Source organism: Syngnathus floridae, chromosome 7, assembly GCF_059516105.1.
Source record: "Syngnathus floridae isolate MCC-2025c chromosome 7, RoL_Sflo_1.0, whole genome shotgun sequence".
NCBI lineage: Eukaryota > Metazoa > Chordata > Actinopteri > Syngnathiformes > Syngnathidae > Syngnathus > Syngnathus floridae.
Window position 1 is genome coordinate 8,834,796 of NC_142419.1, and position 18,587 is coordinate 8,853,382.

At 41.4% G+C, this 18,587-nt stretch overlaps 1 protein-coding gene across 1 annotated transcript; it reads left to right on the forward strand.

The window, feature by feature from the left end:
• The first annotated feature begins 1,770 nt into the window (after positions 1 to 1,770).
• brwd1 (bromodomain and WD repeat domain containing 1) lies at positions 1,771 to 18,525 on the forward strand. The gene is made up of 44 exons (XM_088379958.1): positions 1,771 to 2,034; positions 2,138 to 2,196; positions 2,311 to 2,340; positions 2,540 to 2,599; positions 3,432 to 3,582; positions 3,847 to 3,945; positions 4,546 to 4,706; positions 4,884 to 5,105; positions 5,714 to 5,814; positions 6,333 to 6,403; positions 6,515 to 6,615; positions 6,712 to 6,752; positions 6,862 to 6,963; positions 7,349 to 7,502; positions 7,594 to 7,728; positions 7,914 to 8,042; positions 8,158 to 8,306; positions 8,430 to 8,506; positions 8,582 to 8,770; positions 8,869 to 9,052; positions 9,527 to 9,617; positions 10,117 to 10,239; positions 10,338 to 10,405; positions 10,557 to 10,809; positions 10,951 to 11,067; positions 11,155 to 11,262; positions 11,397 to 11,521; positions 11,631 to 11,713; positions 12,199 to 12,310; positions 12,399 to 12,460; positions 12,604 to 12,759; positions 12,833 to 12,953; positions 13,066 to 13,191; positions 13,272 to 13,338; positions 13,626 to 13,676; positions 13,827 to 13,952; positions 14,041 to 14,193; positions 14,288 to 14,433; positions 14,574 to 14,746; positions 14,943 to 15,062; positions 15,143 to 15,331; positions 15,401 to 15,724; positions 15,987 to 16,121; positions 16,191 to 18,525. Exons 1-44 carry the CDS (start codon positions 1,998 to 2,000, stop codon positions 17,567 to 17,569), a joined length of 6,660 nt encoding a protein of 2,219 aa, XP_088236084.1. The 5' UTR covers positions 1,771 to 1,997; the 3' UTR covers positions 17,570 to 18,525.
• The last annotated feature ends 62 nt before the right edge of the window (positions 18,526 to 18,587 follow it).

The window sequence follows — 18,587 nt, forward strand, 5'->3', positions numbered from 1 at the left end:
GTTGTCAATTATTTTAATAATCCATTGTTTGTCAATTGATTTTGACAGATCTAATTTAAATCCCAATGTGAACACAATATAACAACAAATATATGTTGGTTAGATGCTAGTCTGCACGTACTTGAGTGTGATCTTGAATTTTCTGAAATATTTGCTCATGATGAGGTCCATTCAAATGCTTTGACATATCAATAGTGTTTCCAATTCCATGCTGCCACCTTGTGAGAACTGTTTGGCCATCCCCCCTTCCTCTTCCAACATGACTGCACCAGCGCACAACGCAAGACCCCTAAAGACATGGATGAGAATGTTTGGCTTGGATTAATTTGACTGGCTGCATAGAGGACTGACCTGAACTCGATAGAGCACCTTAAGGACAGAGGAGCCACACAGTGTGACCTCACAAATGTGTTTCTGGAAGAATGGTTAAAAGTTGCTAATAAGACATTTTAAAAGTTTGTGGAAAGCCATTTACCGTTGAAAATTTGAAGCTGTTATCACTGCAAAGCTTGTACAAATTTCATATTAAACCCTATGGATAAAGAATGGAATGTCTCAATATGTGAGTCAACTCAGGTGAGTAAATACTTTTGGCCAATAGACTGCTGTATATTCTGTATACAATGTGTTTAAAAAATGCTCCAGGACTGGTGTCACAAGTTGTATTTCAAATATCAAGTTTTTCCTCTTTCTCCCCTGGAGTCTAATGCAGTTTCCCAGTCTCCCTTATAAAATGTTTATGCTCCCCTAGAAGGATTCTTCCAGGATCTTCTGCAGCTCCATTGTCATGGCCATCTTAATGGCATTCAAGTCTTCAAAACAACTTGACCTGCTTGACAATGGGAAGAGAGGGGGGGGGGGAAATCACATGGAGCCAGATTGGGTGACAAGGGAGGTTGCTCCTGCATGGCAATGTTCATCTTGGCAAAGAGCTGTCAGGTGCTAAGGGCATTGCGAGCAGGCGTGTTGTCATGAAGCACTCATGGGTTGTCCTTTCACAACTCTTACCTCTTCTCACGCATTGAATGAAGCAAACGCTGCAGGATCTCTTAGTTGACATGCTTATTGATTGTCTGTCCCAGTGATTCCAAATCTGGCTGCCATGGCACAGTGTTCATTTTGTGACATGTTTTTGTTTGGTGGTGTCCTATCAGTTTTCTAATGTAAAATGGGTGCCTTAGCTCAGTTAAGTATGGGAAACCCATGTCTGGCCGCAATTGAAAGGTGAAACTTGTAGGGTTTTTTTTTTTTTTTTTTGCTTGGGTTTAAAATGTATCTTTTGTGACACTAGTCCTGAAACAGGTCTGACATATATCTTTGCTGAATGGAAATTAGATTTCCCCTCATGGGATTATAATCAATATAATAATAATAATAATAATAATTGATGTCATGCGGCGATGATAATTTTTTACAAGACAATTGTTGGTATATGTCACTCATTCTATAAACTTTACAAGAATACATTAATTTCAATGCAAATGATACTGAAGCCGGTTCAGTGAAGCGTATCAATCTTCAAATCAACCAAAATCAGCTCGATAAGGTCGTTCATTATTCATGACGTCATGCGCAGAACTCGCGACCTTGGTCAAAAAGAAGGGGCGACTGCGTGATCGTCGTATTGCATTTCAAAGGAAATCGGTTTATAATTCTCGTCACGTTAACTGTGCGTTCATGTATACACAGTACACGAGCAGGTAAATCCAATTTAGCTGAGCTACAGGACAACGTGTAGATTTTGGGGGGGGTCTTTTGTTGAGATCGCTCCTCCCCCTCTCCCTTTTTCCTGTGTGTGTGTCTGTGGCGGAAGTAAGTGCGATCGCGGAGGCCTCATCCTTCCAATGGCGACTGCGAACTGGCTGAATAGCAAACGGGAGCAACCGTGGAGGGGGTCAGACCTGTGTGACCGAAATTAAATAAATATATCTCATATTTTGCCGTTGTTACAAAGTTAGTCCAACATTGTGTTTCTCTCCATATTACGCCCGAGTCAAATGGCCAAAAATCGGAAAATTTCGCTCCTTGAAACGGGTAAGCCGCATAAGGAACCCCAATTGATCGTTCAGTTTACTTTGATACCGCTTCTGTTGATGAAATTACATCAATCGCACCGGGTTTTCTTTTGTAATTTCAGAGCTGTATTACTTGATATCTCGTTTCCTAACAACGGGTCCGTGTCGGAGATCGGCTGAGGTGAGCTAGCATGCTTATCCGTTTGTGTTAGATTTCAAAATAGTTGCCTTAGCTCCTTGATACCAGCATTGGAAGATGTAATGACAATTATCGCCCCTTTCCCCCGTCTTGCAGGTCCTAGTGAGCGAACTAGAGGAATATCAGGTACGTGTTAACGTTTCGTGATGTGTGCTTGTATGCTATCCGGTGGTGGTGGCTTGAGACTTTTAACTTGTTTCCACTTTTAAATGACTCTGTGTGTCTCAGCCGTTTGACATCACTCACTTTTTTATACAAGCTAAATGTATTTTGTGCTCCTGTTTTGTGTCGAGACTCCCGTTTTACCGAGCTCTGTTTTCGACAGCTCTTACCAAGGAGATTGGACTGGCTGGGAAACGAACACCCGAGAACATATGAAGATGTGGTACTAGTTATCTTTAATTTATACCATTATTAGAGTCGTTGTAGTAAATGGTTCGTGACGCGACAGGATTCCACGTTTAGCGCTTGTTTACGCTCTTTGTTCTTATATCTCTGAAGTACTGTAGGCTTTAATCGAGCCTTGATTTTGTACAAGGTCACAATTTGTCCTCTGACACATATTTCGACGTGAATTGAGACAAACTATCTTAAGACGTTCATATACTCTGAGGTTTTATTTTTAATTTAGCCACAACAGTTGTACCGCAGAAAGGGTGGGTAGTTTGGCTTCCCTTGCTGGTGAGGCCGCTTCATTGGCCAATCGCAGGCTGAGATGCGTTGTCTGCGCGTTGTTTTGCCTGTTAACAGCTCTGTGATTGGGCGATTAAAAGGAAGGACTTTGCATATGGAGCCACGCCTCACGGAAAAACTCCTGAGAAGCATAATCTTGACAGATTCTAGTCCGATGTAATCTCGTTAAAACATATGATTGTGAACAGTATACAGAGTAAATATATATGAATTGATAAGGAGCTCTTTTCAGCACACTTGATTTCCCTGGTAATTGGGATGTTAATATTGTTACAAAGAGAGTCAGTGTCAGTTTGATGTAAGATTTAAGAACTATGAAGCTTTTAAGGATTTTTTTTTTGTTATTTACATAAGTGCAACTTCAAGATACTTGTGTTCATGCTTTGATAGAAATGGGTAAAATGAATTATCCAGTATGTATATCTGCAACACAAAAAAAGGTCGCACAAAAATACTTATTTAATTTAGTTAGTAATTCAGTATGTACACTGTCAAGATGCAGTTTCTCCACCACTCCCCCACAGGTTGCAGCCAACAGACATGTTGCACCAGACCATTTGCTACAAATATGTAAGCAGATTGGACCTATTCTTGACAAAGATGTGCCGTCCTGTGTCCCTGGCGTGCACTCACTGCTGGGGTCCGGAAAGCAGTCGATGCTTAGGACCTCTAAAGGTGCCCTTGTCATTTATTGTCTGAGTTGTTGAATGTTGGTTGATTTGGCAAATTTATTTTGATTGTCTGAAATGGATTGCTGTTTCTGTTTTCTTGGCTCAGTTCTCTGATTTGTAATTTTAGAGGATGATAGTTGTCATGGTCACATGATTAATGGCAGAAATTAGATAAAGGGGCTTTGTTTAAAATTGTTACTGTGTTACCAAATGTGTTTAAAAAAAAAAAGCACATGACTGCATAAGAACTTCTGAATTTTGTTTCCAGAATGTGATGGTGTGCGTTTGAAAAATTCATCATACGCAGCCCTTCACAGAGGCAGACCACCAGAGAGGCCTTTAAACAGCAAGAAACCTCCACATATCGGTAGGCGCCCTTGTACACCACAGAAATCTGTTTTCAATCCGATTACGCTTGTTCACAACCAAGTTATAAGAATATTCACAAATATACTTTTATTGAGTGACATCCAGAATTCAAGTAACAAAAATTGTTTTAGGCCTCTGGTATTTATTTCACCATGTGATGATGATGCCCTCCCACATACCTTCCTACATATTGGTTATAAAAAGTCTACACACCCCTGTTCAAATGTTAGTTATTTTGGGACATTAAAAATATTGAGCAAAGTAGATGATTTCAAACCACTTTAATATACTGTATACATATAACCTCAACTGAAAAAGAGGGAAAATCACCAGTTATGAGGTTGCACACACTTGTGCAACCGCGTTTATCTCTGTTGTTTGGTTTTAAATCCCTTTTTGTACTGGTTATGGTGGACATTATTGTTGGAAAAGGTAGTGAACTGAATGATCTATGTTGGTTTCATTTGGTCTCATGAAAACTTGCCAGTTGTGTTAGCTTGCAACGCTGTATCTCCTGTCTTGTCCACTACTGTGTCCTTGTTGGCATTGTGTCCATCCTTCAACCCTCTCTTGAAAGTTTGCGTCTTGTCGCCAACAGTGAACATCTGTCGAGGAAGAGAGCTGACAGGAACACAGCGCTACAGCTCAATCAATCCTGTCAGCAACTACGGGCGCATGCATCTGCATCGGCGGATCCTGGGGCATTTGTCTGCTGTGTATTGCATTGCATTTGATCGCACTGGTCTCAGGATCTTCACAGTAAGATGGAACATAATATATATGCCCAGTGAAAACCATGGCATCATATTTTCAGTGACCATTTTTTTCAATATAAAATGCGTGCTGTGTTTTGTTTGATGGTAACTTTCATTTAAAAATATGAACACGTCACACTGTATGCATGTTTTTTAATATTAGCCTTGCCGTCTTCATCAGGGCTCTGATGACTGCTTGGTAAAGATTTGGTCTTCCTTTGACGGGCGGCTTCATTCGACATTGCGAGGACATTCTGCTGAAATCACAGACTTGGCTGTCAGTTATGAGAATACGCTAATTGCCGCGGGAAGCTGTGACAAAACCATCCGTGTGTGGTGCCTTCGTACCTGTGCGCCTGTGGCTGTGCTGCAAGGACACAGTGGTTCTATTACCTCCCTACAGGTAAAACAATACCTCATTTTTAAAACGACGCAAAACAATATTACAGTTGGTCAGCTCTGAACTTATTAATCTTTATTAGGGACACACAAATATAGTGGGTACGCAAAGTATCCAAACCTGTATTTTTTTATCCTTCTTATTTAGATCCATCTTTACATTTGTTTAAAATATGTAAACGACTGTGCCTCTTCTGTTTATATTTTAAGTTTTAAGTTTTTATAGCATTTATCGGCCAGCTTTAGGAAAATTCCTGGTTGTCCCAAATATCTTTTGGTTAAAAGATTTGGAGGCCACATTGTGTTCGAAGATGTTAAGTGCAGCAGATTTTTTGTCGTTTCCTTGGCCAGGTCCTTGCTGTCATTCTGAGCTCTTCTGCATTTGAGCTCATAATTCTCATTAGATCTGACATCTCAGAGTTGCAGGTGTATGCCTGCTCCAATAAAGTCCTATCAATATAATTAAACACAGCGGAATGAAAAATGTTAAGTGGTCTGAATACTTGCTGTACCCTTTTTAAATACTAGAAGTTCTGTCCTTCTCCACACTGGGCATTTTTGTGATTTTTTTTGGCAGTATATACATTTGATTAATTAATGATGTACTTTTAGTTTTCACCATTTGCCAAGGGCTCAAAACGTTACATGTTATCCACTGGTACCGATGCTACGGTATGCTTCTGGCAGTGGGACGTCAACAACATTGACTTTAGGTGAGTGCAGCTTTAAACTGTCCCCCCCCTTGTATTCCCACACATAATGGAAAAGCTTAACCGATATAGGTCATGCTCATTTGTGGAGATTCAGAACTTTATTTGCTACTCTGCAGTTATGTGTGGTGGATGTCATTGTATTTCATTCATGAATATGACAACAGCATGCACTGCACCGCACCCTCTGAATCATTTTAGAAATCAAGTCATTAAATGACTTATCATCTTAAGTCATGCAGATGGCATGGCTGTCTTGAGTTTTCCGTCCCCCATATAAGAACTTATAAACAAATTCAGAAAAGAAATAACCCATCTTTCAAATCTGGAAGATTTTCTATTCTATTTGGCATCTGAAATTTAGAAGACATTTATTTTAACTTTACAGTGAGCTTTGTAAGGATAAGTAGTTCAGAAAATGGATGGATAGGCAGGACTTTTAAGATAAAGCCTACATTTGAAATGTACAGTATAATGATTAACTAAAAAAATGCTGTGATCTTGACTATGTTCCCCAAAAGTGATCGTCCACACAAGTTTATAGAGCGTCCGAGACCTGGGGTTCAGACAGTGTGCTCCTCATTCAGTCCAGGTAATTAGTCCAACATGTAGACCACAATTACTATGTATTTTGTTTGGAAATGCATAATGTATCTTATTTCAGGGTTAACCTACAATAAGTGTTCCTTTAATGTTTTTGCAGGTGGAATTTTCTTAGCCACAGGAAGCACTGATGATGTCATCAGAATATATTATGTGGGGGCTGGAAGTCCAGAAAAGATAGCAGAGCTCCATGAACATACAGTGAGTTGACTTCTTTAAATTTTTAGCTGAATATTAGTTTTGTTTCAACAAATGCAGAATTAGCCTGTTAACTTTCTATTTGTCTGTTCCGTTTAGGACAAAGTTGACAGCATCCAATTTTGCCACTCAGGTGAAAGGTAATTAATAATTGACCTTATTTAAAAATCTCACTCATCAATGAATATGAATGATAGTGTTTCATTAAATGAAAAAGTGTAATGTTTAAAGTTACTCTAACTGTATCAGGTTCGTGAGTGGAAGCCGAGATGGCACCGCAAGGATCTGGAAGCTTCATCAGCGCCAGCAGTGGCGATGCATCTTGCTCAACATGTCCACCACTCTTCCTGGGTGAGCATTGTGTTCATTGAAAATTATCTCCAGATGACACTATTGACTAAAGAATATACATAAATCTGGATTGTAGTACACAAAATAATTTGAAATTACACTGGCACTGTGTTCAAGTGTGACATAGAAAATAGCCAACTCTTCCCAACAGGATCTCGGTATTACCAAACCAAATTGGTCGATTTTGGTACCCATTCTGAGACGACTTGTTTTAACTTGTTTTGATTGGAGTCACTCAACTTGAACAAATGTTGCTAAATTGTGTCGTCCTCTGGAACAGGACTACTGTGGAATATGTCATAAATACTGCCGTTATTGGACAGGACTTTACTTGAAAATACACATTGTAGAAAATATATTAATAAAGTATGTGGTTGTTGTCTAGTGCTGAGCCAATGAGTGAAGAGGAAGGCTACTTCAAGCCCAAAGTCACCATGGTAGCGTGGGACCGCCATGACAATACAGTCATCACCACCGTCAGTAACTATCTGATCAAAGTCTGGAACTCCTACACGGGACAGCTGCTACATGTCCTCAAAGTAATACTGCGCAGCATGTTGCACTAATTATTAGAATTGTGACAATCAAGCGAAGCACAATAGAAGAGACTAATACAAACCTTTTTCTCAGGGCCATGAGGCTGAAGTGTTTGTCCTCGAGCCACACCCATTTGACACCCGGATAATTCTGTCGGCAGGCCATGATGGAAATGTTTTCGTTTGGGATTTGATCCGAGGGACAAGCACACAGCACTACTTCAACATGGTACACGCGAGAATTTTGATCACATTACTCGATCACATTTATCAAGGAAAATGTTCAATCTTGATATGACATTCTTTGTGTCTTTTTTCATCTCATTGTATTTTGTCCATTTGCAAAAGAAAAATAGGAGGGCCATTTTGTTGTTACAAAGAGGTTTTACTATAATTTCTATGTCCACCGTCTAGATTGAGGGCCAAGGTTACGGAGCGGTTTTCGACTGCAAATTCACTCCTGATGGTCAACGTTTTGCTTGCACAGACTCCCATGGTCATCTGCTCATCTTTGGTTTTGGTAGCTCTAAACCTTATGAAAAGGTAAAAAAAAAAAACTGCACTGAAGTATGTAGGAACTATATGTAAAAATGTCTTTTACAAGTTGAACCCTACAGTCCCTAATGCAAATTGTCCGTTTCTCTTCGTCCTCATACAGCTTCCAGACCAGGTTTTCTTCCACACAGACTACAGACCTTTGATTCGAGATGCCAACGGCTTTGTGCTTGATGAACAAACACAGCAGGCCCCACATCTCATGCCCCCACCTTTTCTTGTGGACGTGGATGGAAACCCCCATCCACCTAGGTAGACTAAGGGTTCTATTTCATCAGTATTCTACCTCTCTGAGTTTAGACTTTACAAAATGGTAATCATTCAGAAGAGATTACAGGCACTTTTTAATGAGGCATAAATTCTGTGCATTTGCAGATATCAGCGGCTTGTTCCAGGCCGGGAGAACGTCACAGCAGAACACTTGGTTCCTCAGCTGGGATACGTTGCTACAAGTATGAACATAGCTAAATATGACTGCTAATTTGAACTTGCGCTCTATCCTCATACTTTCATGATTTCTTATTTAGGTGATGGAGAGGTCGTGGAGCAAGTGATTAGTCAGCAGACTGCAGAAGTTGAGGAGGTTGCCATCAGACGCAGCAGCCTACTCGACGAGGCTATCCGAAACCTTCAGCAGCAACAGGAACGTCAGAACCAGGCTGGCTCACAGGGGGGTGCTGTGGTAATGCCACCAGCCCCAAGCACACCACGTAGAGGTATAATTATTTGGGTTTATGTTTTTGAAACATTTCCATCCGTATTTTGGTAGTGTAAATTAATACCCTCTGGAAATCTATTTTTGTCTTTACTGCAGTATCTGTAAATGATCGCGCAGAAGTGCAGTCTCCTCCAAATGTGGGTTTGCGGCGGAGCGGCCAGGTGGAAGGTGTCAGGCAGATGCACCAGAATGCACCTCGCAGTCAAATGGCCACGGAGAGAGACCTTCAAGCCTGGAGACGTCGAGTGGTGGTGCCAGAGCTCCCTGCGAGCAGCTACAGGTAGACAGAATCTTGAGACGACTGAGAATTGAATGTAGCTTATGAAATGGAACAGGTGCTACTTTTTTGATACATGCTCAGGATTTTTTTTTTTTAACATTTTGACTTGACACGCTTAATGACAATAATAAGCAAGCTGTACTCCCAAGAAAACCCACGCAAGCACGGGGAGAAATCGTAGGCAGACAGAGCCCAGATTCAAACCCCCCTGGTCTCAGATCTGTTCAGCAGATGTTTATTACTATTCCTTTGTGTTTCCACTTAAAGTTCAATAGATTTTTTTTTAAATTCTAGCGTAACTGCATGTAATACCCATTAATCCTTTTCATCTGTCTGTCAGCATGTCTTCTCACTCCTATTCGAGCTTAAATGCTATTTTATTTATGTTCACATTTAGTATTTCTTTTGTGCCTGAAATAAAAATTCAATCAAATCTGTTAAATTTACATTGATACTCATCTCATTGTCTTCCAGGGACCAGGTTGACATCAGGGTTGCCAAAGGAGATGAAGAAGTAGCCTTGTACAATGCGAAAAAAAGACGCATAATGTACAGCAGCTGTCGAGTAGGTTCTTTTCTTACGTGGTCAGATTTGCTGCAGCCTTGTATTCCCAGCATAACTTCCTCTCTCTTTCACGCTCTCTTTTTTCCTCTCACTCTCCTTCCAAAGGCTGCAATTTGGGCGGGTCAAGACTTTTTAATCGATAATAGATATGTATTTTGATTTATTTTATTTTTATAGTGTCGTGGTTCCGTGCTAAGAAGTACAGTCCGCAAGTTTTCATATCATTGTTTCATGCAACACGAAGGAACGATTGCACAGAGAAAGCCACAGATTTGGGGGATTTCTGATTTACAGGCTTATGCTTACGCCACAATTGTTTAGTAGAATATTGCGCAATTGTCTTTAAATGTAATAATAGTAATTCTTCAAAAGTGTTCAGGCCTAATTTTATTTCTTATTTCTGTTTATTTGCTCTACATCAAAGACTGTTTACCCGTAGGTCACAAACAATTTATTATCTAAAGCTTATGCAAACCTTCCCACATCTGTATTCTCTCAGGATGATTCTGATGAGGAGCCTCCTCCTGCAAAGCGAGCACAAATTCGCAGTGACACGCTGGAATTCATTGACCTGTCGTGTGAGGAGGGAGAGGAGACTGCAAGCTCTGATGCACACACAGAGGTATCACATTCACCACTGTCTTGAGACTTGTTTCAAAATGTTGTTTGGCTACGCTCATTTCATTGAATAGTAAATGGCCTGCTGTGTTGTCTGTCCAGGACAACGAATTGGATGGCAGTGAACTGGAGTCATCTAATGACGAGGAGTGGAATAGTGACAGCGCAAGGTATTTACATTTCTCTGTATTCTTCAACTATCCTGTAAGATTTCAGAAATCATCATTGTCTGGCCTTTAGAATTTTAAAGTAGCACACTAACTTGCTCATCTATTTTCCTGTGCGAGTGTAGTCAAAAATGTCATTCTTAAAATTGTGCAGTCACTCGTCCAGTGAGTATTCGGACTGGACAGCAGATGCTGGCTTCAATCTGCAGCCTTCAACTCCCTTATCATCGCGTAAACGAGTACGACTCCAGCTCAGCAGTTCAGAAGAGGAGGAAGAAGACAACGAAGAGGAGGACGAGAAAGAGCAGCAGCAGCAGCAACAGCATCATCAGCAGAGTGATGAGGAGGAAAAAACAGGAACTAAAGGAAAAGAGAAGGCCAAGAAATCAAAGAACAAGTCTCCCAGAGTGAGTTGTGAAGCACTGGTATTGTAGAATATTTGACTATATCTATGTACCTGAATTAATTTGTGGGAAAAATCTTTTATTTGACTGAAAACTTCAACTTCTGGTAACGTTACTCACTGTTTGATATATTCTCTTTAACAGCGGCCAAAAGTCAGACCGTCCATCAACAGAGAGGTGTCCAACGAGTTTCGACCCTCGTTATGGATCACTGATGTCATTCCCAGGAAATCTCCTTTTGTTCCCCAGATGGGTGATGAGGTGTGTTTTGAAAAATTAAATCAGGAACTCATAATTCTCGCAGTATGTTTATCTCTGGCATTATTTGGTAAACCTCTTCTCTTTCAGGTGATTTACTTCCGACAAGGCCACGAGGCTTATGTTGAGGCTGTAAGACGAAATGATTTGTACCCTATCAACTTAGACAAGCAACCCTGGAAGAAAATGGAGCTGAGGGTAAGGCAAACTAAGACAGGGAGGTCCGTAATGCTGTTAGAAAAATACAGTTGTGTATGTTCAATGAAATGTACCTGGTACTGTACAAATTCCAATTGAATGTCTTGAAAAAAAACCTGCTGCTTCTTTTCCAGGATCAAGAGTTTGTTAAGATTACTGGAATCAAATATGAAGTCTGCCCTCCGACACTCTGCTGTTTGAAACTGACTCTGATTGACCACGGCACAGGCAAAATTACAGACAAGTCCTTCTCTGTCAAGTAAGTCATTTGTCAGGCATCAGAATAGATTGGCTGAGAAAAAAAACAATATAACCCGCTTTTGGATTTATTTTACTCTGCAACACGTACAACTGTTTTCTCTTTCCAGATATCATGATATGCCTGATGTAATAGATTTCCTGGTGCTGAGGCAATGTTACGATGAGGCACTCCGTAGAAACTGGCAACCAGGTGAGTTGGCTTAATAGGGTATGTGACGACAGATCTAATGCATGAAACTTACCATATGTCTTGCATGGCAGCACATTCTGTACGATGGGAATTCCCAGCAAACTGATAAAGATAGTAGGAATGGGCAATTACCAATACCAGGTATTGATGCCAATCCAAGTCTTATTTCACGGCATCAGTACTTAAGGTATTGGCCACTCTTTTGTGACCATTTTACCATCAGGAACCAGAAATGAGAAGAAGATTGTATTTAATTTCATGCAATTTCAAGGAAAAGGTACTTGTGGTATTGGTGCCTTAAATCGGTATCTGTCACTGCTTAAAAATTGAGAACTTGTAATGGTATCCTGGAAAAAAAAAAAGTGGTATTGAACATCCCTAATGAATTGTTCGGGGTAATTCTAAGGGACTTTTAAGTATCAGCCTTGCTAGGCCTTGTTCACATTAACATGTTGTGGGTTTTTTTTTGTTTTTGTTTATTTTAGGTGACCGGTTCCGCTCGGTGATAGACGATGCCTGGTGGTTCGGCACCATCATTTGTCAAGAGCCATACCAACCAGAATACGCTGACAGTCTCTTCCAGTGCTTTAAAGTCAGGTGGGTAATGAACGAAACAGTAGAATTTGCCCGGCCAAATTATGCCTTAGACAGAAACCTGATGGTTTAATTTTTTTTTTTTTTTTAGATGGGACAACGGGGAAAATGAAAAGCTGAGTCCTTGGGATATGGAAGCAATTCCACATGATGGTAACATTGGGCCAAACATTCAGCATGGCTGTGAAATGTTGAAGCAACAATATTCTGTTTTGTCACCAAATTCTGTACAGACACTCCCAGTTTATCCATTTTTGTACAGACATTACCGACGGTATTCTCTCCCTGCTTTGCAGCTGTGCTTCCAGAGACTGAAGGAGGCAGCATCCCCGTTACGGCAGAGGAGATGAGTGAGTTGATGTACAAGCCTCTGAAGGGAGAGTGGGGGGAGAGGGGCCGGGACCAAGAGTGTGAGCGAATCGTCGCTGGTATAGGCCAGCTCATCACTGTTGGTGTGTATTGATGATAATAAATTGTCCCTGGATTAAAATCGACAAACTAACGCTCCGGTGTTTTGTGTTGCAGAGATTTCTGCGCCATTTTCTGGCCCTGTCGATCTTATCCAGTATCCCACCTACTGTACTGTGATTGCTTACCCTACTGATCTGGACACCATAAAATTTCGACTCTTAAACAAATTCTACAGGTCAGTGCTGGAACTAGACATCATTTATGCAATGAACTCAAGTTATGCTTTCTTTTAAGGGCTGTACTGTATGATACGTTATGCACTGACACTCTGGATTCTTGGTCCACAGACGCCTCTCGGCATTAATTTGGGATGTCAGATACATTGCACACAACGCTCGCACTTTCAATGAGCCAAGAAGCAAGATTGCGCACTCTGCAAAAATCATTACCAATGTCCTGCAGAAATTTGTCAAGTAGGTTCTTGAATTTCCTTTTGCCGTTCAGCAATGTCATTTTCTAACAGATTTTGTGATTTGTGTCCTTCTTTCTGTAGTGATCCGAGCTGCACAGACATCATGGACATTTATAGTGTTGTGGAAGAAATGGACGAGGATGATGAGGTACATCAACTATTTTTTTCCAGGTTCATTACTATCCTAGAGCCTTAAATTATCTTGAAATGTATATCTTTGCTTTGGTTTGTTCTCATTTTTGCACCATTGACTGAATTTCTTTTTGCAGTCATTGGCACACAGCGGTGGGATTATTTTCTAGTCTAGTATAAAAAATAAATAAAATGTTGCTCACCACTTTGTAGATAACTACATGTTTGTAATTATTAAAATAAACTACAATTGAAGCACTTTTGTTGTACTTCCCAAAATTCATATATTTTTTTCTTTTACAGGAAGCAGATACAGAGGCACCAGGAACTTCAACGGGACACAGACTGCGTCAGGTAAACATTACCACCAGATTTATGTGTTGAAACAGTGTGAAAGTTAGTGTCGGTGTGTGGGAATATAAATATGGATGGCGGTCAATATGGGAATCTTGAGATGAGAACGTCGCCATTCAGTGATGAGGAAACCTTCACTCCTAATTACAGCGCTCTGTGGAAGTGCTGCCAGACAGAGATGCTTGGAAGGAGCATTGCAAATATTTGATCGATTACATATTGGACTGTGAGGACTCTGAGCCGTTCAGACAACCTGTGGATCCTGAGAACTATCCAGTAAGTTAAACACTGCTAAAATCAAAATGCTTCACCTCAGTTTCTTCATTTGATGTTGAATTCTTAACCGTTTGCTTTATGTCACCAGGACTACCATGATATTATTGACACACCAATGGACTTTGGGACTGTGAAAAGGGCCCTAGGGGAAGAACGCTATGAAAATCCAATAGAGCTTTGCAAAGACACGCGGTTAATATTTGCAAATGCTAAAGCCTACACACCCAATAAACGGTCCAAGGTAGGGGGCGGGGGCATTGTCAAAATTAGAATTATTACAATTTCATTCAATTTCTTCTTTTTAAGGTTTTTTATGAGACTTTTATTTTTTGTAGATTTACAGCATGACCTTGCGGCTCTCTGCCTTCTTTGAGGAGCAAATCCGAACAATCATATCAGAATACAAAACAGCAGTGAAGAGCAGTGCAAGGCTCCGTCGTAGCCAGCGGTTCAAAAAGAAAATGCAGCACGATCCAACAAGGTGTGCTTGTTTAGCTTGCCTCCATGTGTGAAGGCATGTCAAAACAATGAAATGACATTGCTGTGCAACTATGCAATTTATGCTTACGTATTTTATTCATGAATCATTGTCTGATAAGTTGTCTCTCTCTCCATCTTCAGTCAAAAGAGGGATTTTGTGAAAACTCGGGAAAAAGTCGAGTCTGTGTCTGGGACCAAATCTACCTCAGCCAAAGCGTCAGTTCCTGAGCGGGCAAGGAGGCCACGAAGAGCCAGCACCGGTCACAGCTCCTCGGAAGATGAATCTGCTTCTAAAGGTGCTTCATCGACAGCAGGTATATAAGAAATGTAGTTTCCCCATGTTGTCATTTGTTAAGCAAATCATTTGCTTTGCTGTGTTTTGCCATGCTCATAACCCTTTTGCTGCAAATCAACCATGGGAGTCATTTTGTAGCTAAGAAGTCTGAAGCTAGCATCTTTAGAGGTCGAGTGTGTGTCATTTGTGAGGAATTTCGGCCGTTTCTTCTTCAGAGTCCGACAGTGAACTATCCGACTCAGAGGAGGAGACGCGTCCAGGTTCCTCCAAACACCATCAAAGCAAACAGAAAGCAAGAGTTACAAGAGGCAGCTCTTCCAAGCATCGTAACAAAGGTCCCGTTGTGCCTCTTGTTGGCGAATAAGTGTAATGTATTTAAGTTAGTATTTATTCCTATGCAAATATATTTTTGTAGTTGCTGAGAGTGATAGTGATGAGAAGGAGGTTGAGGAAGACGACGAAGAGCCACTTGACAGTGAAGGGCAAGAGAATGGAGAAGCATCTTCCCATTCTTCAGGTCGCCGCTATCACAGTAGGGCAGCAAAGAGCAGGACCACACGACTGACCAGAAACGCCGCTGCTGCTGCTGACAGAAAAAAGACAGGTAAAAGTTTGTCATCCAACCTTTTATGACGCAACCGAGCATTATGGTTGTGCAATACTGTGAATGCAGAGGGCAGAGTGGAGATAAACGGTCACGCCACCCGGTCCTTTGCGAGGGATAGACGTCAGCTGCAGGACTCCGACAGAGGCTTATCACAGGGTTCCGATGGAGATGAGGAGGAAGAAATTACCATTCGCAGATCGCTTAAGAGGAAAACAGCTAGGGCAGCTGTTAACAGGATGAAACTCCTTGAAGCGTCAGATGAAGAGGATGAGGAGGTGGAGGACGATGACAACGAAGAGCCAATAAGGAGCCGCCTCCGCAACACTTGCCGGGCCAGCAAACGGAGCGCTGTGCTTCAGAGCAGCTCTGAATCAGATGGAGAGCCACAGGGTGGGTAGCTGTGTTCTTCGTGTGCTGACAGCCCTCAGCCCTGGCAGGCTTTGTTTTTGGTGCATAAAGTCACATTTCCACCAAAGTGGTCCTGTTCAGTTCAGCTCATCTCACCGAGGCAGGTTTAAATCTAAATGTAAACCTTTCACCACAACCTTCTTGTTAAGTGTTGGTCTCTCAACCACATACCATACTGCCCTGACAATATTTCTTGACAAAGCTTATTAATGCCAAATTTTTACATCTGATTCTTTTGCCCTAGCTTCTGTAAATTCAAAAGAATTGTCTGAAGAATCTCAGGATGAGGAAAATGCCAATGGCAGCAGCTCTTCAAGCTCCTCCTCTCACAGTAAGCCAAACGGAGATACAAGAACGTCAACCAACAAAAAGGCCAATGGTGTGTTACTTAATCTTTATATTTAAAAATGCAGAAGTCCGTTTAATGAAATCACTGCTTGACTTGCAGGAACTTCGACTTGTGTGAATGGACACGCCCCAAAACACAAGTCCGATAGCAGCTCTGAGCAGGAGGAGGAGGAAGAGGAGGAAGCTGCAGAAGAGAGTTCAGGAGATGCGGAGGAAGAAGATGCAAAGGAGGAAGATTCTGCACGTCAGAAACCAAGTAGAAGCTCATCCCAGAAGAGTAGGAATACCATCGAGGAGAAGGAAGCTGAGCGGGAGGAAGGAAACACCAAACGAAGGGCCACCCGACGCCACCTTCCTGTAAGCTCAGATGAAGAGGACTCTCTTCATCAAGGGCCACAGCAAAATGGAAGAAACAAGGAGGACACTCTCCTCAAAGACTCTAAAAAGAGTAAACTATCAATGTCTAAAAGCCAAGATCAACAAAAACCTGCCTCAGCTCATAAACCTGATGCAGGTGATTCCAAGGTGCTCAGTCGTATCCCCAAGAAGTACCACAAGAAAAGATCAAAAAAAGATCGACAAAGTGAAGCGGAAAGCAGTTGCTCCAGTGGTGATTTTGAGAGCAAGAACAGAAAGCCTGCAAAGAACATCAAGTCAAAACGACCACAGGGCGACACTTCTGCTTTTGAGAGTTCTGAGCATGACTTTAAACCCAAGAAGTCAAGGAGAAAACGCTCCACCGGTTCATCGGACGAAGAGTCGGATGAGTCGGGCAACGCGTCCAACAAGCGTCTTAACCTCAGAGTGCTGCCGAAAAAGAAATACATCAGCGACAGTTCTGCTTCTGATGAAGACTCTGCAAGTCAGAGAAAATTGAGAAACGGAAACAAAGCAGGCTCAGTTCCGAGGGAAGACAGCTGTAATACGAACGAGTCGAAGAAAACCACTCGAAACGAAAGCAGGATTCAGATGTCTTCCAAGAGAAAACGAATTTACACCTCAGGATCTGAAGATGAAGAAAACGTGCCAGTGGCCAGGAACAACAAGAACAGCAAACGTCCTAAACGGGAACCAAAACAAGACAAGGAAGAGAAGGCCGATTCCCAGTCAAATTCGAGTGAGGAGGAAGTACATGTTCGCCGCTCACGCAGAGAGAAGAACGAGAAGCTGTCCAAACATAAAACGCGTAAGGAAAGCTGCAGCACTAATCACAGTTCAGACTCTGAAAGCGAGCAGTCGTCCACAGCCAGTGAAAACTCTTATGCCAGCTCAGGGTCCCACAGCAGTCCAAAGAGAAAGAATCCAAGACAGGCCCAGCATGGCCAAAGGACTGCCGGTCGCCAATTAAGGCAGCGCCGACCACAAGTCGTCTTGGAGGCAGAGGACAGTGACGAGTCGTACAGCAAACCACAGAAAAAATGCCGCGTTAACACCCGGAACCGCGGGAAGCGGACTGTCCATTATCACGACAGCGAGTGAAGGCTGAAGAGGGTTGACAACTGGAGAACTGTAAAGACACTTATGGTAGCAGCACTGGTTTCCTTGAAAAAAATGCTGTGAATTTGTTTCTTTCAGGGATATTTATATTTTCTATGAAAAGCGCGTTTATAGATGTAATACAAATTCTAGCATTTGAACTGCTGGCATTCACGAGAATACAGATCAAAACGCCACCTGCCAATCCTGCTTGCTGTGATTGTGGCCAGCAGAGTAACATTGTGAGGAATCTTGGGTGCTATCTAATATACCTCTGCTAAATCTAAGCATATTGCTGGCTTGCACTAAGAAACACTGTAAGGAGGTATTTCATACACTAGTTTTGCATTAGAAACTCAGGGGTCAACTAAGTTTACTGTAGTCTCAGATGTGCTTTTTTTTGAGCTATCAAATGGATAAGCATCAATTCCAGGTGGGAAAACGTCGAAGCACACGCAACTGAGACAAAACCAATTCACAATGTCACTTAAGACTACAGCACTCCTTTGTAAATCCATAAATACATTTAATTCTTTTGTCTGTTATATGAGCCAAATGAAATGTTTCCCCATTGTTGCTCTTTTTTTTTTCTTTTGATTTGTGTTGTACATGTAAATAGGTGTTTGTTTTTGATGGAGAAAGAACGGATTGGCCATTAGTCAGTAGCAAGGTGTTTATTTAAAGCATTTTTTATTTTACTAGAAATTTTGTCTTGCCATATGTCATCAATTGGTACATTTGTTTTGCCAAGTACGAGTAACCAGATGTACTTTTTGCAGAATACTGTGATTTCTCATATTGGGAAGGCTTTTGTCATGTGTTACTTTCAGTATTAAATTCTTTCAGAGTCGACTAAAACATGGTTCAGTTTGGTTCATGCAGGATTCCCTTAATGCAGTTGCTTTGACATTTTCTCCATGGTTTTCGTAATACACCTTCAATAAAGCAATTTTAATAAATTGATGTGTTATGTTTTTCCAGGAAATGCGTTCTGCAACACACGGAATCATGTTTTTTTTTT

Excerpts from the sequence above, each read along its gene's own strand:
- brwd1 (XM_088379958.1), top strand. The coding sequence starts at position 1,998 with ATGGCCAAAAATCGGAAAATTTCGCTCCTTGAAACGG. Across the intron at positions 12,954-13,065 it reads CTCTTAAACAAATTCTACAG|ACGCCTCTCGGCATTAATTT; the intron begins GTCAGTGCTGGA and ends CTTGGTCCACAG. Across the intron at positions 13,192-13,271 it reads GTCCTGCAGAAATTTGTCAA|TGATCCGAGCTGCACAGACA; the intron begins GTAGGTTCTTGA and ends TTCTTTCTGTAG.